This window comes from Molothrus aeneus, chromosome 1 (genome assembly GCF_037042795.1).
Source record: "Molothrus aeneus isolate 106 chromosome 1, BPBGC_Maene_1.0, whole genome shotgun sequence".
NCBI lineage: Eukaryota > Metazoa > Chordata > Aves > Passeriformes > Icteridae > Molothrus > Molothrus aeneus.
The window spans coordinates 71,334,516-71,351,942 of record NC_089646.1 but is presented as its reverse complement, the minus strand read 5'-3'; the positions used below and the strand labels follow the sequence as shown (position 1 = coordinate 71,351,942).

The 17,427-nt window shown below is 43.7% G+C and overlaps 1 protein-coding gene across 3 annotated transcripts in view; it reads right to left on the bottom strand.

Annotated features, from left to right (window-relative positions):
• Positions 1–2,609: 2,609 nt before the first annotated feature.
• Positions 2,610–17,427, bottom strand: part of RNF152 (ring finger protein 152) — a 57,646-nt gene continuing 42,828 nt past the window's right edge. For all 3 annotated transcript variants that reach the window (XM_066559349.1, XM_066559341.1, XM_066559357.1), the window contains exon 2: positions 2,610–7,232. In XM_066559349.1, the coding sequence (XP_066415446.1) occupies positions 6,433–7,044 (612 nt within the window). In that variant the 5' untranslated portion in view covers positions 7,045–7,232 and the 3' untranslated portion in view covers positions 2,610–6,432. The remainder of the gene's footprint in view (positions 7,233–17,427) is intronic.

The following is a 17,427-nucleotide window of genomic DNA, read 5'->3' as shown; positions in this document are numbered from 1 at the left end:
TCAGGTTTCTCAGTTTAGGTTTGGGTTTTTTTACTTAATGTTGAAAACCAAGCCAGAAAGCTACAGACCCCTAATCTAATCCTACAATCCTTTCTTTTGAATGCAATAACTGTACCAAATAGCCACTTTTCCTTTCAGCTTTTCAGATCTAATAGATTCATTAGGTCCTGTCTTCAGCTGTTGGGCATTACCAACATTGTCAACTTCATTATTTGTCCTGGGAGACACACATGCTAAGTTTCTATTTCAAACCATGTGACTCAACTACACATACTGAGAATTGAAGATCTGACTTTTTTATCCCAGTTTCTCTCCACTGAATTCCTGTTCAGCTTTAGTCCAAGCTGAACAGCTGAGCTTAAGTGACGATTCAGTATCCTAAAAAATTTCTGTACACCCAAGTCTTTCAGTGAGGTACAAAACTGCACTTTTGAAATAGGCTGCTTCCCAGCTCAAAGGTGTTGAAGAAAAAGCAAGATCTGGAGTTTCAGTGACATTCTTGAGACACAATTTGGCAGAAATGACATAAGCAGGCCACTGCTAAACATGCCCAGTAGATGTTTTTGCACATACAGATCTGAATTTCCAGGCTAGTGTCTAATTGTGCGCTCATTTTCAGGTGTCCTTTCTTTCTCCACCCACTCTTCACTCTTTCAAACCAGTTAGGCCAAGTCTGTGTGTTGCCTTCCAGCTTGCAAGAGTGCTGTATGCAGTCCTGCTTCAAAAGAACTCCAGTTTATCTTACAACTAAAAGCCCAAGCATCTGGTTGTTCCTTTTGGATGGCTATTCCAGCCTGGAGGAACAAAGCAATGTATGGTTCCTCACCTGAACTCCAGAAGAGGCCGTCAGCTGTGGAGCAGAGTTCCATCCAACAGCAGTAGGAGCTGGCTTGCAGGGCACAGCTCAGAGGGAGTAGCAACTCAGCCCACAGGAGATCCAGGTAATCATAACAAAGCTTCATGTTACCAAGCCATCCCAGCACCATGAAGTACATGACCTTCCTGAGACAGCAAAGCCTTAGGATCTTTCACCAGCCCTCTTGATGAGGGCTCTACATGAGCATGTGCTGTGTGCATGCCCCCCCCCACACACACCTTGCCCAGCACGGGAATGTGCCCCTGTGCTCATATGCATAGGTGCTCCATGTATGCCCAAGAATTCCCACTTCATCCCCATGATTATGTGCTCCAGTGTGAAATGGATGAGGAGAGTGAAAACAGACTCATGTACATCTGAAGGGGGAATGTAGGATCGGTAGGAAATGTTTTCTTCTGCCTGTGGATCTTAACTAATCCCTTGAATTGACTCTGACATTCAGGAACATAATTAGTACAAAAAAATAGAGGATTTAGAACTATAATAAAAATATATTGAAGCACAAGAAAATGCTTAAAAATGCATTTTCCAAACATTCATTAAGCATTAAATTCCACTGATCTTGGAAGGTTAGTTTTTTTCATCAGAGATGCTCAGGGCAACTTGAGAAATGTCTGGAAAATTGTTCAACTTGAGGCTGAAGCAAGAAGCTTTGCTTGTTGACACAAGCATGCAAGAGGTAAACTGACAAAGAGAGAGAGCACAACAAGCCCAGCTGTCAGGCCTAAGAACACTGTACAGCACCAGAAAGGTTACTAACATGTTCTAAATCCACTGCATTTACAGACAATCTTGTCCTACTGAAGCTCTTGCTCAAAATCTTTGCCTTCAGGGCCAGCAGATCTTTCAGCAGCCTCCCAGACATGCTGGGATTAATTTGCTGCCATGTACCTTCTTCCCTCCCTTCCCCCTCCAGCCACCCATAGAAAAGGTTTGGGAAAAACAAATCTCAGGCCATACTCTCTGTGTCATTGGTATAAGGAGGCATTTCACCCCAACACTTACTAGAGAGGTGTTCACTCAACATGTGAACATCTCCTGCAGTACTCATGCAAGCGGCTCATGCCAGTAGGCCCCATTCCCTGGGGCTAAGTTTGGCTGTGGATGGCGGGTACAGATCCATTCTCATGAGTGGGAGAAAGCAGCATCCTCTGCTCCCTGGCATTGTGAAAAGATCCAGAGAACACAGGCTTGGCTCAATTTACATGACAGACTGGTGCCTAGAGCTTTTACTTCTGGGACATCTACAGAAGAGTTCAGACCATGTAGTAATTGTGTGGTTTTGGTTCAGCCCTGCTGTGAATGTAACAAAATCAGTGTGTAATACTGACCATCCTTACTCTAGAAAATCACGTGCACTATCAAAAAAAGCAGGATGCCTATAGCTCCAGCAATCATGTGACTGGAAAGGCAAGAGGGAACCAGTGTACCAGTAAGCACAATGCAGGCTTAAGTGAAGGCCAGCAATCCCTCATTTCTATAAGCAACGCATTTACTTAAAATTTTTTATTTTATTAAAACAGAAAAAAAGTTTTGTGGCTTAGTAGTCATCAGTTATAATTCTAATTAAAACTTGAATGCCCTTTCACTATTTACCACAACCCATACTTTACACATTGCCTTTAAACACTGAGTGATGAATTTCAGCCACTCTCTCATAAAATATGGAGCAATTCTGCCGAATTCCCTTCCACACTCTTCATTTGATGGCAAAATAACAGAGGAACCATAATTCACTTGCTATCATTCTTTTCCCGCTAACGTTTTATTCAGAATGAGCTTCTTAGTAAAGATGAAACTTTGGACTCATGACTGCTCCATGTTTACAAAACATACAGGCTCCTTTACATCGTGGTTAAGCATGAACAATCACTGAACACACAATTTCCTAAAAAAATCCTGCATACCAAAATTGCATATTTTGAATTTTTAAAATTCACTAAACAAAATTTCACAGAGTGAACCCTAAAGTCTGTTTGCCAGCAAAGCACAAGCCAACAATGGAAGTTGGGACCATCCAGGAAAAAAACTGAAACTGGACCCCAACACACACACCTTTCCTATTAAACAAGCAAATAAATACACATTCATACAGAGTAATGTGCTTTAAAAATGCAGGTGCTTGAATAATTACCCACACATTTTAGCATAAGTTTTGGTTTCTCAAACAGAACTGAGTCACAGTAAGCTTCTGTCTTTTTGGTGGAACTGGGCAGTGACTTCTTACTGGATACCAGAGAACAAAAGCTAACCTGGAACCTGATGATTTTGGCACAAGTCCAAATGTGTTTCTCCATAAAGGAAAGATACAAAGACAAGGCTGTTTTTTTAAAATTATAATAATAAAAAAAAAATAGCAGTACTTTTTAATGCCAGGTATTGAACCAAGGAATGGGATAGACTGCACTGCATTTTTAAAGTAGTGTGACCATTGACATACTTGAGAAACATTTTAACACTGTACATTACAACAAACTATTTAGTTCATTTCTACACAAGTCAGCAAAAAAGCTAGGTGATCTAACATATATGACAGCTGCAAATTTAAAATTCTAGTCACAGTCTAAAGCCAGAACAAAAACTTTTCCAGAACTCCTATTTATAAAAAGGAATGAACATACACACCATGCGCGTACACGCAGGCAAAAATCTTGAGGTTTTACTTATTGCTCTTACACAAGGCTGTGAGCAGGCAAATGTCTGGATCAGAAATTAGGTCAAACATGCATTTCAGCAGGCACAAAAGTACAGGAAATTCATATTAACGAAACAATGTACTGTGTTACGTAGTACAGGATGGTATTCTGCTAATATAACACTTAACGTCATTAATTCCGGATAAACTCCAGGTCTGCCTGTTGTATAATGTGTTATGCAGTGTGGTATTTTAACCTAATTTCTGATTCCTCTTTTATTGTGCACTCTCCATATGGAGATGAAGAGGGCCTTTCTTTGCAATGTCAGAGAATCCTCGGCCTCAAGAGCTTCAGTCAGGCAGGTATGGCTGGAAGGAGGTAACGCTACCACCACTGTGTGTGTCGCCAGGACCTGCTCCTTGACTGCCTCGTGGTTTTGTGCATTCACTGCTAACTCAGATAAACAAATGCAGAAGCTGGCACAAAATGCACCAGCACAGCTCTCAGAGCATCTTTCATCTCTGTCATAAGCTTCTGGTACACCCAGCAATTGCTACGGGATAAGGCAGTAGAGGGTCAAGTCCTGTGTCTGGTCAGTTCCTCAAGAGTCTTGTAAAAGGCAGGATTTTTTGTGAACTGGCTTCCTTTACACAAAAGGCAGCATAGCATGGATGTCAGTAGAAATCTGGCTAGCTACTGGCAACAAGAGACAAGCACGTTCACAAGACACATTTGGGAATACCTGGTGTTCCCTACTGCAGCCACATGAAACATGCTGTGGAGAGGTGTCCATGTAATTACAATACTTGCAAGCCAGATTCAAGGCATACTGCACATGGGCCTTGCACAAAAAAGGCATTGAGTGTTTTATCTGAAGACTTTTTTTTTTCCTGTGCTATGCATACATATGACAGTAGATAAAAATCAGCACAATGGTTCCTCTCCATACATGAACAAACACACATCAGCACAACTAAGCACCCTATATTCCATTCTTCCCTTAATGGAAATCAAGGAAGAAAATGGTGGTTTAGAAACAGGGAGGGAAAGAAATCCAGCATGAAATCACAGCATGAAGTCAGAGGTATTTTTCTGACAGGAGTGTGAGCTGAGAATGTTTATTGTGAAACAGCAACTGGATTTTGTGACAAAACCAGAAAACCAAGGATGACTATGCAGCCAACTTGGGCACTGCATAGTCAAAACTATGTTATAATATGGCATTCAGCAATCTCCGAGAATTAGAAAGAACAGTAGGTAGACAAAAGAGGACACAGATCAGGGAAGTTACATCTTGTAATCACAAAAAGAAGCAGTGCAAATCAACAGATTTTTCTGTCTTTTAAAGGTCTGCCACGTGCCCCTTGATCCAATCCCTAAATCTCATGTAAGTTTCAGCAATCAGACTTGCCAAATACCCAAATTCACACTGGGCTCTATTTTACTTATGAGCAGTACTACTAAAGCTAGTGGGACTGCTTAGAGCAAGGTGCTACTGCAGTGAACATTCAGAAATTTGGCTCTTCCCAAGAAGTGAACTGCAAATGACTGGGGTTTCATGACAGTCACAGGAGACTGTCATGAAAGGGAGGAGGGACACTTACTGTGTTTGTTTTTCAAATCTGTCCTTATGAAATCATTAACACTACTAAGACTGAAACATTGGAAGAGGCTCTGTTAAGCTCACCCAGACATTCTGACACCAGGACAGTCACAGCAGTTTAGGAGGGGTGGCCCATCTAGTAAGAGGTTAGGCTGGCCTGGATTCTTCTCTGAGATGCATCACTGCCTCTTACTAGATGACTGTGTACAACAGTCCTTGGTCTCAGTTCCAGTGGTGAAGCTTTCTTAGAGCAACACCTCTGTCATACCACCCATTAGTGCACAGTTGCAACGCCTAGGAAAGAGGGAGGCAAAATAGATCTAGTTTCTTCATAAACAAGTAAGTAAACCTAACCTGCAGAAAAAGAAAATTAAGAGCAATATGTTATCACATCCTCGCAGGAGTCCCAGGACTTCTCATGACCCATTTCTTCACCTGGCTATGAAGGCCAGGTCATCAGGAAGTCTGCAGCCAGACTGGAGGTATAACAGCATGTCCAATGTTTACCATGCAAAGCTATCCTTCCCATAAAGCCAGTGAGGCAGAACTGTTTTGACTGCACTTTTTAGGTATCCTTTCTAGTCCACTTTGAATCCCTTCCTGAAAGCGCCTTCAAATAAAAAATGCTGGAAGTACCACTTTTCTGTAGTTGAAGAAAATGGGGAAAAACAGAGGTGAAAAACAGAGGCAAAAAACAGACACCAAGGAAGGAAATAACTGCTTGTAAAATGCTACCTTTTAAAAACTATTGTACAACTCCCTAACTTGGTTTAATTAATGCGCCATTTAAAACATATAAAATACTTTACCAGCTACATGATTTCTCTGTTTTATGAATCTCCCTCCCTCCCCTCATTAAAAAATAATGCATGTGTGGACTGGTATTGAACAGCTCGTACAGTTGTACGCCAGTTCTCATTTAATTCTATGTGGAGCAGTTTTGATTTTAATACACTGTGTTTAAAGAAGAGCCCGTACTGTGTACTTCACAGTATAACCAGCTACATGGAGGTCTTTAATCTTGTAACACAATAAAAAAAGATCACTGTGAAGTTGCAGTCCCTTTGATAAATGGTTGAGGTGACACATGCAGTCTTCCTCAGTGCCACTGCCGCCAGACACGGGATGTGATTTTCTCCGCGGGCTGCCAACAGGCCTGATGTCACCCCTCCGGGGGCCACAGCCAGGCGGGCACCGCTGCCCAGGTGCACAGCGTCCTGCAGTCACTGGGGAAAGCTGCACGGAATTGTCTTGCTCAATACCACCACCACTGACCCGACCCAACCTGACCCCGGGGGAGCACAGCCCCTGCCACCTCAGCCGCAGGAGATCACCGTGAAGCGCTTGGAAATGCACGACATGTTGTGGAGGACGATGCCCAGGAGGAAGACCAGGACACAGGCCACCAGGATCACAGTGCACACCCCCGACCAGGTGGAGCTTTTCACAGCGCCTCTCCGGTCCGGCTCCTCCGCTCCCGCCTCGGCGGGAAGGCCGCCCTGCAGCGGCTGCTGCTCCGCGGGGATCGTCACCACCGTCAGGGACTTCTGCTGGCTGCCGGGCAGGAGACGGCAGCCAATGTCTCCCGGCAGCAGCGCCCGCTCCTTGGAGAGAGGCAAGGGTAGCATGTAGCACCCATTGCTGGGCAGTTTGATGAAGACAGGGGTGTGCTCCGAGGTGTGGGGGATGGCAATGACGGCAATCACCTCGGGGTCATCGGGCAGCTGTGACACAGAGTACCCCGGAGGCAGCTTGGTGATCCCACGGCACCAGGGGCAGCGCAGGTCCTTCTGGCTGGTCCTCATCTGCTGCAAGCACACGGAGCAGCAGGTGTGCTTGCAGTCCAGCAGCTTGGGCCGCCGGCGGGGGCTGTAGTAGTTGAAGCAAATCTGGCACTCCAGCAGAGAGTCCTGGGATAAGGTCTCCATGACAGCCGGTGCAGGGAAGCACAGCAGGCCTTATGGTGAGCCCTGACACCTCAAGGCAAGGGGTAGGAGCCTTCCCACCACTTCTCCTCAGGGCAGCACCCGCCTTCCCAACGCTGCTTTCCTCAGGGCAGCACTAGGTAGCAGCTACGGAGAGCACAGGAAAACCTCCGGCCTGGAACTTTCAGCACCTGAGAAAACAGAAGAACATGAAAAGAACTGGTTATTCACAGGAGCCTGTGGGAACAGAAGGGTCCAGCCAAAGGAGAATGAAAACTAGCACTGATTTTGTTGTCTGATAGGAGAAACAAATTTGTTATCCTTCGCTAGAAAGCATCTTCCCACCACGTTCACCAAACAGCCCAGTGGTAAAACTTCCAGTCAGTCATCAGTACAATCACTAGGTCTCTTACTGGGGTTTTTCCTCCTAATTTTTGCAGCAATCAAACCCCCATCACAGTCCACCACTCACAGTTATATTTTTGCCCATAACAGAAGTGGCTGTATAGTTCACTAGCCAGGTCCCACAGCAACAAGCTCCTGTCATACTTTCAGCACTTTTCAGCCCTTCCTGCACCAAAACAATTGTTCCCATTTAATCCTTTAAATCCCTGAGGATTTTGAGCTATTTGGCTCAACTGCTAAGTCTGCATGAAAGGTAGGGGAAAGAAAAAGTATGTTTAAATGGAAGCATTTCTACAGGCTCCTGAACCTGTACCTGTGCATGAATGAGCAACCAAGCAACTATACTGCAACACCTACATTTGCACATAATGAAAAGGAATGGTATCATTTTCAGTCAAATTAACTGTTTGCTCAGTTACACAAGCAGTTTGTTGAACATGGCCCTCTGACACATAGACCTTTTCACTAATGAAAACCTCACCCAAGACAAAAGGCTCTGTTTAGACCCAGGACCACTGAACACCACAAAGAAAAGAAATAAAACAGAATAATAACAGAAAGAAAGATAATACATTGAATTAAAAGCAAATTGTTACTGATCTTGTTCTAAATCCTTATAAAGGGATTCCCTTTACAATTCCCATTTTCTCACTTATTACTTACATCTTTTTCAAGAAGAAGGCATCTGTGTTTACCTGCAGTGCATAGTTCAGCTTTGTTTGATTTTGGTCACTCCAACACAATTAACATGAAGGGGTGACAGTTTTACATTTTACACTTACTTCCTTCCTGTGTTTGAGGAAGTATTAGCCTGAATTTGCTTCCAGAGAATAAAGAAAACCCAAAATATCTGCAGGATGACCTCTGATATTCTCTTATTGCAATGTTATTTCCAAACTAGAGTTAACACCCAAGAACCACAGCTTTCAGAGGACTTCTTCCTTTCTATACAATAACTTCTTGCTCTCCTCTCTAGATTATAGCAACTAGATTGCAACATATTAATCAATGGGTTATATCAGAAAGACAAATATTGTAGTTTAAGAAGAGAAGGCAGGCATAGACATGGGATTTGCAACCCAGGACAGTGCTCTGGACCTCACTGTCCTGTACCCTGCTTCTGGCAGTTACCAGTATTTGAATAGGGAAAACAAAATTCACGTCATCTCTTCAGATGCTGATGACTGGTCTCACCGACATTGGCAGAACTGCCCCTGCTTGCAGATTTTGTAACAGCAATGGATTTTGGCTCACAAGATGCTTCAACAAACACGCAATGATAATCCTGACTTGGGAGGGAGCGGGGGGCAGTCGGAAGGCAGGAGCTCCTGAAACACGTAAAATGGCTGCAGGGGGAACTGGCACACCCTGTCCACCAACACTTTTGGGATGCTTTATCTTAATGTGGCACAGAGGCCACTGCTGAGAGAGACCCCCACCATTATGAAGCCCATGGGACAGCAGCTCCACACCAGCACCATGCTACACAAAGGGACCAAAAGATACTCTGTGTGCTGGGGAGCTGAACACTGCTGCAGAAGGGGCTACACATCTGTGTGCAGGCCACACTGAGAGAAAGTGGAAGAAAATGAGGAGAGGTTTTATCTTCCTTATTTCCTTATCCATTCCTATCTCCATATCCCTATGGTACAGGCACACACAAAGGAAGACTATCAAGAAAGGAGCTGACATGATAACAGACTAGCATACAGCTGAAAGAGAAAAATGGAAGAGAGATATCCATGATGCTGGGCAATTTCTGGCTGATAAAAAAATATTAAGAGACAACGGCCAGAATAGAAATTAGTTACAGAAACTCAGAAAAGAATCAATGAAGCCACCAGATCCAGTTTTCAGCCACAAGCAACTCAGCAGATTTCCATTTTGCACAGAAGTATCCATACAAATCTGCAGTTACAGACCACCCAAATCAAAGTCGAGCTCAGACAGCACAAGACACAACTCTTACCTGCTTTATCTGCCAATCTATCAAAAAAGCCTCAGGTATAACAATACTGCAGTATTACAAGAAAAAATCCCAATGCCTAGAAATTCAGAAATTAAGGCTTATCATAAAATCATAGAAGAGACTCAAACATCATCTGGTTCCAACACCCCTGCTGTGGGCAAGGACACCTTTCACTAGACCAGGTTGTCAGAGCCCCATCCAGCCTGGTCTTGAACACTTCCAGGGATGGGGCAGCAGCCACACTTACTCTGTACAACCTGTTCAGTGCCTCACCACCCTCACAGTGCAACCCAAACCTACTCTCGCACGACTACTCTGCCCAAGGACAGAGTGGAAGTACTGCTTCTGCAGATGTAAATCAGTCTATCTGCAAGGTCAGGAATGGGCTTGCCACCTACGTGACAAAAACTGCTCATATTTTCCCAAAACATCTCAAATCATAATCAGAGGTGTGGATCAGCAGTAATGACCAGTAAGTAGAGAGGTTAGTATGATTCCCTCAGAACATAACTAAAGACAAGTTAAAGAGTAGCCACAGCCATCTAACCCATTGACCTTTGCTGACATTGCCTTGTTCAAAGGTTGGACGTGCAGCTTCACAGGTGCAATGCAACCTATTCCAACCATACAACTCTCTTGCACTCTGCCACAGCTCAGTTTCAGGATAAAAGAAAGTCAAGCCATCATCTAGAAGAAAAATCTGTTTGAAAAAAATTTGCACTACATACCTAAGAAGGAAAAATCCATGGGAGCTCTCAGTACTCTTCTACCACTTCACTTTAATAACTATGCCAAGAGGAGCAGGTTTCCTCTTGGACAGGAGACCAAGCTCTTTAGCTTGTGCCCAATGCACCCTGACACCAACTGAAGGTACTGAGCTGCCACAGGTGAACAGCTCATTCAAAGCTTACTCAGACTGGACTCTTCTCTGTGCTTTAAGCACAAAGACAGACAGGCAGCCAGGACTGCACATGAGGGCACAGCTGACATCAAGTATCAGCCAAAACCACTGTTGTGCCATTTGCTCTCATCACACAGTGACACACAAGGTGGACAAGGGGAGTGTTGACAGAAGAAAACGGAGTGGGGAGAAAAAGCAGTAAACACTGTCAGGGATATCCACAGGTCCCTGCAAAAGTGATAGTACATGTATATGTGTGAATAGGGCCACATGTGGAATGGGGACTGGGGACTATGACAGTGAAACCACAGACACAGAAGCAATAGCAGCTACAAGCAGTGACTGCCTGGCACAAACCTGACAGCCCTGGAAGCTCTTCAGGGCTGAGATCTAAGCTATAACACAAATAATAACTAACTGGAAATGAAAATCCACAAGATCCAAAACTCATGTGTCAGAAAGGTGCAGCAGGAGCAAAGGCAGCAAGAGATAGGCCATGAAAAGAAGCCTCTCTCCCTGTCCTGCATTCTCTTTCCTTTTCATTACATCTACTCAATATCCACAAGGTTGCAAGTGGCTGGCAAGGAGAGGAATTCGCAAGCAGTTACAGAGACCCACGGAGAAACCTGCAAAGCTGATGGCCTCTGCAGCAGCCAGGTAGCTGAGAACATGGCACAAAGGTCCTCCTTGCAGATCTGGGCTGCCCTTTGCACAAGCCATGAGTTTTTCAAATTATATGACTCAATACCAGTAAAGCCCTGAAGATTAAAGCAAGTATTTCAGCTGTTAGTCATGCTATCTGTTCTGCCAGTACCTCACTGGAGACCACAGCAATGACCCAAGTTCTCTCTGGGTGAGCAGGAGGCCAGGAATACCAAGGCATCAGCTTCCTATTCCTGAAAAAGCAGAAGGGGCATTTGTTGTTCTTACTATTGACACCTTCCCACACAATGTGGGGAGGTGCTGTGGGAGGTGAATAGATGAAGGTTGCTGTAGCTGTGACAGTGAGAGGAAGAAAGCACAAGTTTGCTCTGCACAAATGCTAGCTACAAACTGGCCAGGTCACAAAAGACAGCTATTTTTGGAACTCAGTGTGAAGCAAGACACTGTGAACACCCAAGCCCAGAGCTGTACATAAAGTCAGAGAACACAGTAATTAATGGCAAATCCTTGCCTAGCAACACAGTATTTTTCCTATGTAAGGATAGCCCCTGTGATATTAAGCAATGGAAACCATAGCCTTGAAGGGGTGATGCCTTCACTGAAGGACTCAGAACTACCTTAAGACATATTTCCTAACTTACTAGGTTCCAAAATTTTATTAACTTAAAAACCCCAAGAATATACTTCAGTGATGCCTGTGGAATCCAATACAATTCACAGATGACTGAACATCATATAACATTTTAAAAAGCTGGCTCGGGGCATGCTGATGTAGTTAACTGATCACTGAGAGAAAGCCTCAAAAACTTTGCACAGGCTTACAGATGGATTTAGGCAGTCTACTTGCCGTACAGCAAAGTTGTAACAGAATTTCAGCAAGGCAGTGCATCGACCATACTTCACCTTTACCAAGAAAGGTTCATTATGTAAACTCCCCAAACACATTAACAATTCTTTGGCTGTATTACTGAGTATGTATGATTTATGAAGAAGAAAGAATCATTCGTTTCAGGTGCCCTTAGGCTGTAAAGGAGATGGGGTGAGGAGGGAGTGCTGTTCTCAATAGGAGAACTAATTGCAAGAATCATGTGCCCACAGATACGGAAGGAAATGTGTGCTACAGCCGCCTCCAAAAAGATTATTGGAAGCATTTCTGCTACAAAAATTCAGCATCAGTGAACGTTTTTCACAAATTCACATTTAGACAAAACGCACTTGGGCTAACTGCAAATGCCTGGGATGTACTACCTGATTTCCCCTGAATATCCTTCACTAAATGATCTTATTTATTTTTAGGCTGTTCTGTAGCACTAATTACCATAGTAACTGAGAACAATTAATTTATTCATCACACAACCCTTGTTAAGAGACAAGTATTATCATCATTATATTATTTCATCATCTAAGAAAAGAAGCACTTAGAGACAAAGTCGTTGGTCCAAGGTCATGCAAGCACCACCCAATTGCCTCAAGTTCCAGTACAATTTCATCACAACTCTACTTCTCACCTCACGAGCCACAGGGCAGAGTTGACAGATTCTTTTGTGCAATAAAGCTCAGAAACTTACACATTTTTCCCCACCTCCTTCAGCTGGCAGCATCCCCATGGTGTGCCTGGGATTTGGGGGGGCTTTCATTAAACATATCAGCTTTTTCACATATAATGAAATACATGAGAGCCTGAGCCCCAGAAGCTACCTATCTACACTGGCACAGTTCATCTACCATGCAGATTACAACTGAGAAACTATATGCATTTTGAGGGACATAAAGCTAACAATAAAACAACAAAGTAAATCCAGTCTTCTCTCCAGAATTACCTGTTCTCCAGGAACCTTCCTGTAAACCAGGCGGCCTACACCCACCATCCTTTCCATTTCATTATTCGCAGTTGCACAGAAATATTGCAGAAGGAAAAGTATTTTAATTTAGTCAAAGCCTCAGCCAGTGCAAGCTGTCACTGCTCCTTTAGTTTTAGTCCAGCCCTTGCCAAGATGAGCATCTTGGTATACAGTCCTGGGTGCATAAAGTCACAAAAAATAAAGCTGAGTGAAACTGTGACACATGAATCTGTAATATTCTATGAACCAGCACCAGGAGATCCATGCTGATGGCAACAGAACCTGCTGTGGATGATCCCAACATCAGACAGAACATCAGTTTGTCTGGCCTCTCAGGCAGCTGAGAAATCAGTGGTGGATCACAAAAAAGGAGCCTAGTTGCAAGGTATCATTCCACAGCATTTACCTTAGAAATTGTCACCAGCCAGCCCTAAGAAGAGGAGACAGAGGCAGAAAGGTCACCTACAGGAGCGTAATGAGATACAGACATTTATGGGTTTGGAGCAAAAACAGATCAGGTGAAAACACCAGCCTTTGGTGTTTAGAGAAAACAGAGAGAGACTCACATGCTGCTCTGTGTTCCATCTCACATCACCAGCTGTGCTGCTCCCTCTTTTTATCTGCAAACTTTGACACGTCCACATTCCCTGCCTCCAAAGACCTTATTTTGGTCAAATATGACCAGGATAAGCTGCACTTTGTTCCAACAGCAAACACTACTAATCACCTGCAACATGCCAGGTCAGCAAACATTTCATCGTGCTCAGGCAGAACAGTACAGCTGTTCTGTATGATATGCTCATCAGACAGTTTCACAGGAGGCACTTTACAAGTGAAAAACATTATCTGAAATTAAAATATTCCACAGAAATATGCCCATTTCAGACAGGCAGAGACAGAGAGTGGACAGCTTTACTGGCTCTCAGCAGCCCTCTGTGCAGGTGATCCTAGAGGCCAGATGATGGGAGATGGTCTGCTCCTCACCAGCCCAACTCTGATGTCTGCAGGTTTTTGACAAGGTCAGTTGTCAAGCTATGGTTCTCTAAGTCTCCTAGTCCCCCTCCATGCTGGCAGAGCACCCCCAGGTGCAGTTATGCCCTGCTAAAAGGAGTGTAGTGGTATTTCTCATCATTCCTGCTGTTTTAAGTTGCCCTTCTCTTCATGAGCAGTGCACTAAAGACCTGACTGTGGTCCTAAGACATCTCACATCTGAAAATTTTCCAGCGCAGGATATATAAAAGTTCCTTGCATTTTGCAAATAAACAGAATCTCCATCATTCAAAGCATCCCAGGGGATGATGCTCATTTCTACAGCCCACTCTGAGATTGCAGGGCCATTAGCACTTCCTCGGTTTTGTTGGCTGCTCTTAATTATGCCTGACTCACTTCTAAACCCCAGGATGAGAGGAATGAAAAGCCAGGTTTTTCCACTACCAAGTGAGAGATCCATTTGCCATGCAAACCAACACCTGAAGAATGGCAGTGGAATGTGTGGTGTGAATGAAAGCAGTAGCTATTTATGACCAGGACAGAAGGAGCAAGTGGTTAGGTAGCTGGCAAGACAGATTTAGAAACTGCTTCCCAAACTTAAACTGAGGTCACAAGTTAAGTCACTGAGGCCAAAATCCCACAAAATACAGGAGGAGCTAGTGGTGCTAAACTCACACTCAGTAAGAGCTTTCAGATGCAATGTAACATCCTCTTTCTAAGGGATTTTCACTTTTGGCAATATGTCATACTACTGTGGCATTCCAACCGCTGAGAGAGGCATGAAGCACCTGATCACTTAAATTACAAATTTTACTCTCCCATTAGAGCTTTATGCTTCATCTGCCATTGATAGAATTTGCCTGATACCTAAATAGAAACTTAATTAAAAGATTCTTCCCTCCCTCCCCTGAGGATCTTGTATTAGAGACTTATGAAATACACCATCAAAAAAATTAATTTTAAATAAAGCTCAAATGCAGACTTTTCTCACTGATACAGGTCAGTGGGTGACTGAGTCTATTAAGACACTAGTCTATAATTAGAGGAGAGTGCTACAGCTCTCCAAGGTCATTGAGTGGATTTTGATAAAACTAGGATAAAATCTACCTGCCTATGGGCCCAAACAGCAAGGAAAGGAATCAATGCTCACATGTTCATACCCTGCCTATACAATGCAAAAACTGCAAACTCAGTTTCACGCTTACCTCAGGAAACAAAAGCTCTTTAAATTACAATTTTAATTGCTGTGTCTGCTCTGTGCCCCCACCTCGTACCCCCCACCCTGTGCTTAACATGGTTTCTGCTCTCTGCACTCATCCAGCACAGCTTCCCTGAGGACGTAAGTGTGTGACCCACCTCCACCTGGCTGCTCTCAAGGCCTGGAATGGCCTGGGGTTTGTTTTCTTCAAGTGCAGGAAGAGGTTTTTTTGCTTCAGAAAACAGGGGGGAAAGCACAACAGATCTAAAGGAGTCAAAGTAATGTGTCCTTTTACATTGAAATCGACGGAATTAAGGAATTGGAAAATATTTTGTTAAAAGCCCCACAACAATAAGTAAGGAAATTCTCTTTTTTCATCAACCACAATTGATATAATAAGGTCTGAAAGAGATTAGAAGGGCACAGGGAGGTTTGTTCCTCTTTTTTACCTTTTTTTACCTTTCTTCTGCAATCCTCTAAGCAGGCAGCACAAAGGAGTAAAGCCCCCTGTTTATCAACAGAGAAGGCAGAAAAGCTGTGCCAAAGCCAAACCACCAATTCCAGGAGTTCATCTTCACAAGAGAGGGGAAGGTTGCCAACTAATATGCCTCCTCAAGGTCAACAGCTCTGTCATTTCATAATGCAGACAAATCACGATCTTCATGAAGTTCTGGCCTCTGATAAGCGCTAGAGCTACTCCAGGTCACAGCACTGGTCATTCAGGTTTGCAGACTACACCAAAAGGAACTGGAACTGATCCAAAAGCTCCTTTCTTATTGGAAACTAATCATTCACCCTGTAACATTCTGTCAGCTTGTAATATTAATACCACTCTCGCTTCCTGGATTTTGGGAACAGTCCAACTCTCACTGCAAATATGGATCACAAGCAGAGTTAGATCGAGCCTGAACTGCATAATATTGATTATTTCCTATTTCATGATTTATCCCTTTGTCTTTAGACAGTAAAATCCTCCAAAGAGATGTAGCAGGCTATACCGGATAAATAATTACTTCCAATACTTTTCCAAACCACATGTTTCTACCTGTGACTATACACTCCACAAGTTCCAGTTCTGACAAGTTATCAAGCACATGATCTGATGTTAGCCAGAGAACTAAATGGGATGACATATGCTCTTGAGGTCAGTTGCACATTTACATACTTAACACATGATCCATCAACACTACCAATACAGAACCCCAGTGCCAGAAGCCGCAGGCAGATCAAGGTAGTTTCCAAGTGCTGACACCTTTGTTTCCCCTATACCATGCCGAAAAGGTGTGATTTGAAGAAACACAATGATAACCTTCCCAAAATAGTTGCAACTAAACAAACTGGTCACACATCAACTATCCCAACCAGCTCCACACAGTCACAAAAAGCCCCCGCACCACCAGGTGAAACTGCAGATTAGCGGTGAGTCAACAAACTAACACCAGGAAAGGCTCCCGGCTCTCTCAATGCCCATGGACGTGGGCATCAGCATGCCCATGACAGAAACAAGACTCCCAAGGATGGACTTCTAGAATGAAGCCTACAACAGAGTGAGTGGATTTGCACCAAGTCTCTCCACCAGATGAATCAGGACTGTTTTCAGACAGAAGTAGTCTTGCAGCTAAAAAAAGCAGCGCTCTCTCTCAAGGGCAATGATCATAACTCAGGTTAGTGCTACCACAACCATCTCTGGTGAGCTGAGATAAATTACAGCTCTGGGACACTGAGCTCAGAGCTGCTACCCCTTCTCCTGTGGCAGACACGCTGCAGTGGGGACTGGCAATTGGCTGCTCAAATGCTCAGGCATGGGAGGATGAACTATTCCTGCCCACATTCTGAGAAAGCTACTGTTGCTTTCCTTCACAGAGATGGTACTGAATTCCAAGATCCACTCCTGTAGCTGCATGAAGTTTATCAGACCTGCCAAGCTTTGTTATGTTGAATTTCATTCTTTACAGTGAGTTGAAAAGTTTAGGCCAGACATCACCCATCATACTTCTGCCAGTCAAAATCTGCTTTTGAAACATCCTGGTGTGAAAATAACGTTCATTTGGCAGCACCTAAACTAACAGTTTACAGCATTTTTGTTGTATGAAGGAGTACAAATGCTCAGAAAGGACTATGTTATTCCATAGCAGAGCAAAACAATCAAAGTGAAGCAAACTGCTTTACACCTCTTAATTTTTTGCTTGGTTCTGCAGTCCTTGCAATGTAACAGCACAAACTTAGGCAAGGAAACTAACATAATGCTGCTAATGCTCAACACATCATGACAATCCTGATAGTCTGTGGCACAGTGAGTCCTAGGCTCACAGGAGTATGGACAATCAAGTCAATATTCTGTAAAAAAGAAGGCTGCTAGTCCAGTTTATCTGAAGAAAAGCCCGAAAACATGAACTTCAGAACCCAGTCAGGTAGGACC